This window comes from Vombatus ursinus, unplaced genomic scaffold, assembly GCF_900497805.2.
Source record: "Vombatus ursinus unplaced genomic scaffold, bare-nosed wombat genome assembly UNPS02014870.1, whole genome shotgun sequence".
Classification (NCBI taxonomy): Eukaryota; Metazoa; Chordata; class Mammalia; order Diprotodontia; family Vombatidae; genus Vombatus; species Vombatus ursinus.
Window position 1 is genome coordinate 5,699,441 of NW_020954648.1, and position 12,077 is coordinate 5,711,517.

At 41.3% G+C, this 12,077-nt stretch overlaps 1 protein-coding gene across 1 annotated transcript in view; it reads right to left on the reverse strand.

Moving 5' to 3' along the window:
* Positions 1-10,326, reverse strand: part of FAM180A (family with sequence similarity 180 member A) — a 30,276-nt gene extending 19,950 nt beyond the window's left edge. Inside the window, exon 1 of the mRNA XM_027842329.1 lies at positions 10,028-10,326. Within this exon, the coding sequence (XP_027698130.1) occupies positions 10,028-10,103 (76 nt within the window). The 5' untranslated portion in view covers positions 10,104-10,326. The remainder of the gene's footprint in view (positions 1-10,027) is intronic.
* Positions 10,327-12,077: the final 1,751 nt, after the last annotated feature.

A 12,077-nucleotide genomic window follows, 5' to 3' on the forward strand; every position in this document is an offset into this window, starting at 1 on the left:
CTTAACTCTGGGAAACATCAACCATCCCCTTCTGCCTGGAAGACAGTGCTTTTAATTTCTTCCAGGAAAGACTTATGCTTGTGTACTGTTCTGAGCTCTCAAGCCCTCTATGTACCTCACAACAGAATCTAAACACTCCCAAGTAGAAACCTTTTGAATAATTTCCCTTGATGAACTTTCTCCATTTTATAACCCGGCTTTTGTCCACCATCTATGACTGATTGCTATAGATTTTCCAAAGGGGCAATCTTTCTCCACTCTCCCACCCTCAACTTCTGAACAGTTAAAATATATCTGAATGTGACAGAATAATTTGTCCAGTTAAGAGTATGGGAAAACTGCCTTCTCTATTTAGTGGCAAGTAACAGTGGCTCTAGAAAAGCCTTGTAGCAATCAATCCAACTACAAAATATAGAATGCCATTTACAGCATTACACTCAATATGTTTTTCATGAATCAGAGTAGGCAACTTTTTATGGAAATGAGTGGGTGTGGAAGGGAAACGCTGTCATTTATAAAAGAACCTATTTCAGGTCCTGTTGATGTAATTTACTTCTTTGCTTCTGGGCCAGGCCTTTGGAAACAGAGCCTTGTTCTGAGGAAGCTGGAAGCAAAGCCCAATACAGTGGGGTCCTCTGGGAGCACACATGTGGCCACTTGTGAAAGGAATGGAAGCTAGCCAGCTTCCCTTGGCCCGAGCCCGAGCCCTCCGAGCTGCACGTGTGGTTAACTGAATGGAGGTGCTGCAGAACACCAGAGCAGAATGAATGGAGGAGTAAATGAGGGGGCTAAAGCATGGTCTAACTGCAAGCCATCATCACCCACTGTCCCAGGATGTCGGTGAGAGAAGATTGTGTGAGCCACACATAGTTAGAGAATAGACTCATAAGAATGAACTTGCTTCCTACCAATGATAGTAGCACTGTCATCCCATTGAATCAAATAAAACTTTATTTTCTTTGATATTAGAAATTGTTTAATAATTTCTTCCTGTGACATTTTGAAAGCCAACAACTTACTAAAGCTCTGTCGACATTGGAGATGAACTCTCCTGTGTCCCCTGACAGGTTGAGCAGAGATGATTCAGCACTGGTAAGGGAGCCAGGGTGGAACAAAGGAGGTGGCCTAGCTCCCTCTGGTTAGCTTCCCTGGCCACAGGTGAGTCATTCTTTCTCAATACAGCTGAGAGATATTGACCCTGGCCAGGAAAACTGCTCTATGGTGCTGAATCCTAGAAAGCGGTCTGTAGGCAGGCTGGGAGCAAGAGAGGAAAGTTTTCACAGTGTCTAGCTCTGGAAGGGTCTTCTTATTCAACCCTCTCCTTTTACAGATGAGGAAACTGAGGCTCAGAGAGGTTATGTGTTCTCATTAGCTTAGGTAACTCCTGGCATGGAAAATCCCTTTATCATATGGATTAGAAACCCAGAGACAATGTAAGCAGAGAATTATATGAATGTGAACTATTATTAGGCAGAATTTGAACCCAGGTCTTTCTCTCTCCAAATCAAGCCCTCTATCCACTATAGCCTAGTAGCCTTAATAATTGATTGTCTTTCTCAGGATGTACTCAGATGATGTGTGTGTATGGTGGGGTCAGATTGTGCATAGTGGTGCTATAGGGATTCTCTTGGAAGCCCTAAACTTCAGGTCAGTTCTAATTGGTATGACAACTTGATTGGACGACTGGCGTCTACTTTAAGATATTCTCTAAAACCAGAATGGTTTCTGGGTTCAAAGGTTCATCAAACCGGAAGGTGCCTTGGGTGCCATCTGACCTAGCTTCTTGATTTTATAGAGCCCCATTTTACTCTGAAGTCCACAGAGTTAAGTTGCTTTTGTGACATTCCCTACCCTTTTGTAGCACTTCATTTTGCAGTTCTAGTATGGAGTTCTTTTGGATGGGATCTGCAATTTTATCATTGTGGGCAACTCCTTTCACCAAGGAACATTTCACCTTTAACCTTTAACATTCACCTTAGCCAGGTGGGGAAGCACATTCCTGTAATCCTTGCTATTGGAAAGGCTGAGGCTGGTGGAATGATGAAGTTTGGGAGTTCTGAGCTATAGTAGGCTAAGCTGATTGGCTGCCCTCATTAAGTCTGGGACCAACATGATGAGGTGGAGTGGCCATCAGGCTGCCTAAGTATGAGTGGACCAACTCATATCAGAACCCGAGCTGATCATTAGTGGGATAAGGCTCATGAGTGGCACTTCTATCTAGGGGTAGAGAGGAAAACCAAGTCTCAGAAAACAAAACAAATAAACAAAAAACATAGTTTCCCAGTTTCCCAAGCCACTGAATCGTTGAATGGTACAGAGTACTTGCCCAAGGTCACACAGCTAATACATACCAAAAGCAGGATTTTTACCTAGGTCTTCCAGATTCCAAAGCTGGCCCTCTATCCATTTTGCCATGCTTAGATAGATAAAGAAATTATTTAAGAACTTGCTAGGTGCCAGGCACTATCCATTTAAGTCACTATTTATCTATCTAAACTCATCAAAGGAATAAAGCATAGAAATAAATGTCAGGAGAGTCAGGAAAGAAGGGAGCTGAAAAAAAGGAAGGTGTACATCCAGGCAGGGCCACGGCATAAAACTTGGGAGAGTCAAGAATGGAAGTGAGCATAGCTGGCTTCGGCACTTCCCCCAATGGAGGTTCTAGGTAGAAACTCACAAAATGGAGGAGAAGGCTGAAGAGGTGGAAGCATCCACAGCTTGAGAAGGCAACTAGGGGGCTAGGGCAGAGGTGTAAAAGACCAGGGAGTCAGGAGTAGGGCTGAGTTGGAAGTGATCATGTAATATTGTATTTTATAATTATTTACAGTTACAACTATCTGTAACTTTAACTTATGGATACTTATAACTCTAAGTTATAATCACAGTGCCTGGCACGTAGTAAGTAATTAATCAATGTTTATTGACTGACTGACAATAACCAACCACAATTTCAAAGGACTCATGGTAAAGCTTGTTATCTGTTGAGAGACAGACAGAGAGAGAGAGAGAGAGAGAGAGAGAGAGAGAGCCCGCTAATGGACTTGGAATGCAAATTGAAGCCTATCTTCTTTCTTTCTTTTCTTTTCTTTCTTTTGATATGGCTAATGTGGGAATTTGTTTTACATGATTGTACATATTTGCAATGAGTTTTGTTTTTATTACTTAAAAAAAGTATCTTATTGACAAGTTAGATTGTAAGCCCACTTTTCCACCATGTCTAGATGACCTCTAAGGAACCTTCTAGCCTTATGTCCATGATCCTTTCATTCCGTGAAAAGTTACTCAGTTAATGAGGGGCAGAATCAGTACTAGCACCTGGATCTCTTTACTCTCAGTCCAGAATTCTTTCCATATAGGATTCTGGTGGGCTCTTAGAAGCCTGAATTGGTCCCCACCACCATAACTCCTCCAAAGCAGTGTGGATTTTCTAGAACCATCCCCTTGGGACTCAGTGGATTTCTGGATCTGGATTAGGCACAAAATAACTTTTTCCTCTGCTTCCAATGGTAACTGCAGACAGTGAGTCTCATTATTTTCTAGTTTAATTCCATAGCCCAGGGAGGGTCTGAGGGTGGGTTCAGAATGCTATATGACCAACTTGTGTAACCTCTTGGGTGGAAATATACAGCACTGGAATGCTCTGTTCTTCAGAGAATATCAATCAGTGGGGTTGGGAGTGGGGGAAGGAAAGGAGAGGCGATGTGAAGAAGAGAAGACAGTATGAAGGAATGGGACCCCAGGCAGGAAAAAGAGTCAGTCTCCAGTTGCACCTGGACCCAAAGGGAGTTTTCCATCTGCTTCTTCTTTCCTACCGTCATGCTCATTCTTTGTTGGGATGGTATACGGACTTATATGGATGGGGCCCCTTTTGTACTCTCTATATTGCTGCCATCAAGTTATTAAAACTGCCATTAAGATTTTAAATGTACTTCAATTACCCCCAAGTCTTCTGGCTTAAATTTATGGACCTCTTTTTCTCTCCTTAGAGAAAAATTCTTTGAGGTTTGGTTTTTAGATAATTCTTTGGTAGTACTTAAGGGAAACCCAGTTAAATAAACAGAATTACAGAGTATACAATTGTGACATGACGGACTTCGGAAATTTGATGCCTTGATGTGGTCAAGGAAGCTGGCATTTGTCCATTAGACACCCATCTGCCTACATCTAGGTCTAGCTAGATCTAATATGCAGTCAGTCAACACTTTACTTCAGGAAAATGACTTTCTTTTTTGTCCTATAGAGGTGGTGGTTTGGTGGAAAGGACACTATTTAGAATCAAAAGAATCAGGTTCAAACGTCAGTGCTGTCCCTTAACTACCTATATGATCTTAAGCAAGTCATTTTAGCTAATATCTTTTTATCAAGAAAAGGAACTGGAAGGGTAGTCATTTTGGTATTTTATAATAAAATAAATGTGACACTGATTTATTTGTGTCTCACCTTCCCCAATGTGTATTTTATTTAAAAGCTAAATCCTACTGTTTTCTGAATGTAATTTTAGTTGTCTCTCAGATACAACTTCTCTCAAGCATGGAACCTGGCTGTTTTAAAGGCTAAATTAAAAATTGTTACTCCTAGATTCAAGAATATCGAATAACTGTAAAATATCTTAAAGTTCTCTGAGCCTCAGTTTCTCATCTGTAAAAGCGGAATAATAATCTTTTTACCACCTACCTCATTGTGGTGTTATGAAGAAAATACTTTGTAAACTTTTAACGTACCATAGAAATGTGAGCTATTCTTAGACTTTTCTCAGCCCAACGCAGGTTTGTTTCTATTTTGAAGTTGGCTGCTTTCTACCATTTTCCAAAATCAAAATTTCCATTTGTCAGGCAGTCTACCACATTAGCATGACTCCACCCAGATTTGCTGTGTCATGGTGCCCCACCCTCATTACCATGGAAATGTTTACAGGTTCACAGTACACACCCAACACTTTCTAGTCACACAGCACAAACCCTGTATGCCGACAGAGATGACCAATAGTTAGAGAGGGCTTTTTCTTATAAAGATTATTAAGGGATACTTTTAGCCACATTCCAGGGGGTATATAGTTTCATCTTTTTTAATCCCAAAATAACTAGACCAGAAATTCTGTGCTGGAGTGTTCTAGTTTGCATATTCACGACTTGCCCAGTACTGAATCTTTGAACACGTCCTTTCATTTACATATTTTATGTCTCCCTGGTTCCTGATCCCTTTCCCTCTTTCTGACTCTTCCTTTTCATTCATTCCCACTTTCTTCTTTATCTTTTCAACTCCTTTCTCCCCTAAGATATCTGCACCTTCTGTCATAATGGGAAGCATGGGGGTCATGAAAGAAAATGCAGAAAATATTATTTGGTGTATACATGACCTCCAATCCTAGACTGTAGTATAATCTTCGACAAGCACCAGGAAATTTCTTCCTCCCTGCACTCTATTTCCTTCATCAATTGCTTTCATCAGGTAGCATACATTGGCTTATCAGAAATTTGATATCGAGATACAGTGTGGCTTAGTGGATGGAGAGATATCCTGGGCACCTGGGAGACCTGGGTTCAAGTGCTACCTTTCACACATGACCCTGGGCAAGTCACCTAACCTTTCAGTGCTCTAAGGTTTCAGTTCTTAAGATTATATGGTGCTGATTTGTATTGAAGGAAAGTTCCTCACTAGTGCAAGTTCCTCACCCTATACCAATGAAATCACTACTCTAGTCCTTATCTCTATCTTGCAAGGGGAAGAAATTGGGCTTATCATAGATTTAGAGTTGTAAGGGACTTCAGAAATCATCTTGCCCATAGTACTTAAAATATATATATATATATTATATATGTATATTAAAACTAAAGCCCTAAGAAGTCAAATGACTTGCCTGAGGTGACTCACATTATAAGTGGTTTAGGTAGGATTTGAACCCAGACCCTCTGATGCTAAGCTCTTCATACTTTCTACTATAAATACATTGCGTACCCAAGGTCAACCATCTCCATTTGTTCTCACCCATCTTTGCTACAAGATGATAAGGGAGGTACGCTTGCTCTTACTTTTAGAAAAGGTGGTAGAGGGGACATATTCTAATGGAGATATGTGGGGGTTCTAAACTCTCAGTCTGCTGAGAAGCCAGGATGGAGCTCCTACCTTTACTTACTTAGAAAGAAGGAGCCTGGAGCTCCTTCAGGGGCATGACAATAAGTAGACAACATGGCAACATTTTCCCTCACGTAGGAAGATTGATGGAGGAGAAATCAAGTAAGAGACATTTTCTCATTGAGGGAAAAATTATAGCTGTTAGTTTGGACCAGGCAAACAATATGTTTGTTCCATGAAATACTTTTTTTTTTTTTTTTACAAAGTATTTCTAATAATAATAATGTTGTTGTTGTTCAGTTGTTTCAGTTATGTCTGATTCTTCATGACCCCATTTGTGATTTTCTTGGCAAAGATACTGAAGTAGGTTGCCATTTCCTTCTCCAGCTCATTTTACAGATAAGGAAACTGAGGCAAATACGGTTAAGTGACTTGCACAGGGTCACATGTGTTAGTGTCTGAGATCAGATTTGAACTCAGATTTCCGTGACTCCAGGAATAATAATAACAGCTTGCATTTGTATAGTGCTTTAAAGCCTACAAAATACTTTATACACGATTTCATTTTACTCTCAGAACAACCCTGGGAGGTAGGTGCTATAATTATCCCCACTTTACAGATGAAGGAACTAAAACAAAGAGAGGTTAAGTGAGTTGCTCAGAATCACACAGCTAGTAAATGTCTGAGGCTGGCTTTGAACTCCAGTCTTCCCCACTTTCAGTCAAACACTTCATCCATTATATGACGCTGCCTCCCATGGCTGTGAGTTTACCACATTTATGTGACTACACCCAGAACCTAACGCAGCATCTTGCTCATAATTGGGACTCAAAGATTATTTGTTGAATGAATGAATGAATGAGAAGACATTATGCCTCCATTCCTGAGTTGTGAAGGATAAAGAACAAATATAACTTGGTCTAGAATATAATTAAGTGCTAAATAATGTGGTAGAAATTAGTGTGGGTAAAGCTGGCCACATTCTTTACTCAGAAATGCACTGAATATCTTTGTGAACTAGAGTTCGTTTCTTTATGGAATCAGCCACATGGGAAGGCTGGGGAGTGTGAGTAGGGGTGCAGGTGGGATGAGGGATTTCAGCCTCCAGCTTCTGATTATTTAGCTGGTTTTGAAGAAGGGAAAGTGTGATTTGGGGAAACCATCATACACACTCTTCCTTACTTCCCTATTTGAATGAATGAATGAAAAAAGCATTTCTTAAACACATGCTAAGCACAGTGCTATGGCTAGTGTGTTTTTGAGCAATCTGTTCAGAGGATGAGGGGCTTGTGGCTTGCTATGCAGGGCTTCCTTTCTTGTCTGAGTAAATTAGTGGAAATTCCCTCGTGAAATTTGGTGTAAAAGAAAGTTTGTACCACTGGAAGGAATAAATCTCTGCCTGTTGTCTGCTTCTCTTCAGAATTTCACTCTCTGAAAGTTCATGTGATCAATTCAAATCCATTTTAAAAAGCATTTATTAAGCACATATTATATTCAAGGCACTTTGTCCCTATCCTTAAGGAGCTTACACTAACAGAATTAGAGAATTAGAGCTGGAAAGGACAGTAGAGGTCATCCAATTCCTCATTTTTGTGGATGAAGAAACTGAAATCCAGAAAGGTAGAAAAGTGACTTGTTCAAGGTCACAGAGGTAAACTGGAGAGTTGGAATTTGTGTTAAAGTAGTCTGACTCCAGGTTCAAGGTTCTTTTCATGGATCCACCCCATCTCCTTGTCTACCTGAAGGGGTAGATACAGCTTTTAGTACCTAAAGCTGATGCTCATGTAGAGCTGGGAATGGGCAAAGTGTGGGTATGTGTGTGTGTGTGTGTGTGTGTGTGCTGGTTGTGTATATGGGTGGTGGTAGTTGTGTGTTTGTATGTGTATGTGGGGTGTGTGTGTGGTGTATATGTGTGTAATATGGGTGGTAGTGATTGTGTGTGTGTGTGTATAGTAGTGGTGTGTGTGTGGTGGTTGTGTATATGGGTGGTGGTAATTGTGTGTTAGTATGTGTATGTGATATGTGTGTGTGGTATATATGTATGTGTGAGTGGTAGTGATTGTGTGTGTGTGTGTGTATAAATATGTGTGTACATGTGTGTGGTGGTAGGTGGGTATATGTGGGTGTGGTATGTGGGTGGTGGTGATGGGTGTGTGTATATATGTGTGTGGGAGTGATGGTGGGTGTGTATAGGTGTGTGTGTGTGTGTGTGTGTATGTGTGTGGTGGTAGTGGTGGTGAGGAGCATAAATGAACATTGTAGTCACCAGAGAGAAAGAAGGTAAAAACCAGATGAATTCCACACAGTATGGTAACAGTGCTTCATTATTGAGAGCCTCTCAGGGAGGAATTCTTAGTCTCCAAGATCTCAGGTTTAGAAATGAGAGGATTAAGAAGGGGAAAAAAAAGGGGTGGGTGGGGGGTGGTTCTTTTGTTTTGCCTGGGGAACAAATACCTACGTGAGGGAAAATGTTGTCATGTTGTCTGCTTGTTGTCATGCCCCTTCCACATCCCATCTCAAATCCACCTCTCTCTCCTTCGGGTCCCCTCCCTGCCAGGCTCAGGAGAACTCCAGATCCCTGTGTTGATTTCCTTACCATCTGGGGTTGCATTAAGCACCTTCTTCACATGCACCATCCAGCCTATTGCAAAAGGAGCTCACTTTTAGGCAACCACGATCAATTCCTGACGAAGGAGAGCTTCTAATTAGAAGTGGAGCCTGTGGGGTTGGCGTTATTGGGCCCTCCTTTCCTCAAAGTGATAAATTTAACATGAGCTCTGGGGCCTTGCCAGCCTCGGCTCTGAGAGGGCTGTGGGTCACAGGAATGCCAAGTGGAACCGTTTCCTCTGCCCTGACTGCTAGCCCCGCTTCTGGGAAGTCAAATCCTGTGAGAAGGGATGGTAGCAATCTCTCTTCTCCTAATGGGGAGGTCTTGCTGATCCCCTCCTAATGCAGAGAAAGCTCCTTTTTGCAGAGAGAAATAGCACATGTTATTTCATTTGATAATTACAACAACACTACGAGGTAGGTGTGATTATTGTCCCCATTTTACACCTGAAGAACCTGAGACAGACAGTGGTTAACTGACTTGTCCAGGGTGACATAGCTAGTGAGTGTCTAAGGCAGACACTTGAATTTGAACTAAGATCTTCCTGACTCCAGGTACAACATTCTATCTATTGGGCCACCTAGCTAACCCAGTCGTTACGAGGGTTTTCTTTATCTTTTTTTCTCCTGGGGCAAGAGGTGATGAAAGGGAGAAAAAATACTTCTTAATTAAAAATTAATTTAAAATTAAAATTTAAAATTAATTAAAAAATAAAACAAACAAAAAACCCAAGGAGAAATAGTATGCCTGCTGGCTGCCTGTGTTAGAAATGCATTTCTTGTCACACTGACAGCTCTGGCTAGCTGGAGAGATGAACAAAATTCCCGTCGACAGGCAACCTGGCCTCTATGCTAGTAAGTTGGGCAAGACTGCCTGCTGCCCTCTAGGATGAAGGCATGATCATTCTCCAGCTCCATCTCCAGACTTGAGATGGAGAGCACAACACCTGCTCACAGCTGGCCGTAGAAAGGGTCCTTCCTAGCTAGAGCAGCCAGTGTATCAGTGAGAGAGTTCTTAATGTTTTCTTGGGGGAAAGGAAAGGAGGGAAAGATTCTTCCCTAGGGCACCAGGAAGGTCTACTCTCTGGCTCGTGTGTCAGGTACTCTCTCTGCTGCCTGATTCCATCCCCCAACCCCCTTTTTTTAAAGTATCACTTCTTTCTCCACCTGTTGTCATGGGACAAAAAAGTCAGGCATTACAGAAGGGTAGTCTAGTGAAGTGAAATGAAAATAGAATAGAAAATCAGAATGTTCTGGGGTCCCCTTCTCCCTTCCCTCCCACCCATAGCCACTTTTTAAAAAAAATTTTGGAGACAAAAAAACCATACATAATAAAAGACAACTCACCTCTGCTCCATCTGCGGGCCAGGGAAGCTTGAGCATTGTAATACAGCAGGAGAAGCATTAATGTCTTCCAACACATCTTTTACTTCAAGAAGCGAAAAACACCTTTAAAGCCACACAGAACCCCAATATCTGTGGGTGTTGCAGCATATAATTCGACTAGGAAGTGTGTATCTTTCTTATTGCCCTTCCCCTCTCAGAAATGGAGAAACGCCTTCCCCTTTCTTTGGAAGGAAGGGCCTGCCTGCCCTCCTGGGTGGGACAGAAGTCAGCACCTCTTAATCCAGCTCTCTCTGGAATTGGGGGACTCCGCTTTCACAGACAGACTCTGTTTTTGAGCACATCTGGAGTGACTCATGGGGCATGTGATTTCCTTGGCAGAAGGGTGGATAAATATAATTTCTGTACTTAAGTTCCATGTGTTGGATGGACCCACTGGAACTTTTCTTTAGCAAACAGACACAGGGAACTTCTTTAGGGAGCCTGGTGAAAGGTTGACTCAGTTCTCCATGGTTCCTGGGACACAGTAGCAGGAAATGGAGAGAAGATGAACAAGGATGCCTAGTCTAGCATGGAAGTATCATAGCCTTGGGGACCTCAGGACAGCAAAAGCATTTCGTCGCCTGAGGCAGGATATCAATTTGATGTTTTTCTCTAGGGACAGAACTAGGAATTTCTTTGCCTGGGGCCAAGCCTGAGAGCTATTTGCTAGAGTATGAAAGGGAGGAAAGTTCCTAATTTTTGTCATCAGGCTTCAATGAAAGAGAAGCTCTGATGAGAGGCATCATGGTATTGTGGATAGGGTACTAGACTTGGAGTCAGAAAGACTTGAGTTCAAATCCCGCCTCAGACACTTATTAGCTACTCCAGCCTTGGCAAACCTCTTGGCCTTAGCTTCCTTATGTGTAAAATGGGGGAGATGAGTTGACCTCTAGGACTTCTAAGGCCTAAATCTATGATCTTATGAGAAGTGAAGATAACAAATGTTGAACAAGTAACCTAATGCAGTGGTGTGCTGAAAAAAAAATGTATGCAGAGCCCACTTTGGTTTGATATGTACTTTTTACATTTTCTCCATCACTTTCTTGAGTAGGGAGTACAGTGTGCTCTACAGCACTAGGCTTGGAGTTGGGAAGAGCTGTGTTCAAATCCAGCCTCAGATGCTAGTTGGGTGATCTTGGGCAAGTTACATAACCTCTATTTGCCTCAGTTTACTCAACTGTAAAACTGGGATAGTAGCAGCATCTCCCTTGCAAGGTTATTGAGAAGATTAAATAAGATGATATTTATAAAGAGCTAAATGATTATTCACTTCACTTCAGTTTGGACTGTCAGCAAAATAAATCAAGCCCTGATTTATAGAATTTGCCAGTTTTTGCAGTATAAATGTTCACACTGAAATTTTGATAATCAGCTCTCTGGAGAGCCATAGGAGCTGGCTCCAGCATGTCCCTACTAAGAAATAGCCTAGATCAGGGAGTGCCTAAAACTGGAACTTCTGGTCAGTGCTTTCTGCCCTTCTCTAGTCCACTTGGGCTATCATTGTATGACTGTCTTTTCTATCCATCTAAATGATTGGGATTTAACAATTTTATTGGATTTAAAATGATTTGATTAATGTTTATTTTTATTTAAAATTTTATTTTTATGTACTGCTACAGAGGATAGAACATTTTTTTTCCTGTCTCTGAATTTGTCCTTTAATTTTTTCTCTTTTACTTGTGTTAATATATGGCTAGCATTTATGTATTTATGCCTATAAAATTGTGTTTGATACTTCACAAATATTTATATTTGACACTTTACAAAACACTTTACAAATATTATTTCATTTGATCCTCATAACAACCATGGGAGAGAGTTGCTATTATTATCCCCATTTTATAGGTGAGGGAACTGAGGTACAGAGAGGGTACATGACCAGGGTCACATAATTGATAAGGGTCTCAAGTTGGATTTAACTCATGTTTTTGACTCCTGGTCTGGCATTCTAGCCACTGTACCACCTAGCTGTCTGGTGACAGCTATTTATTTTATAACATTATTGTGCTAT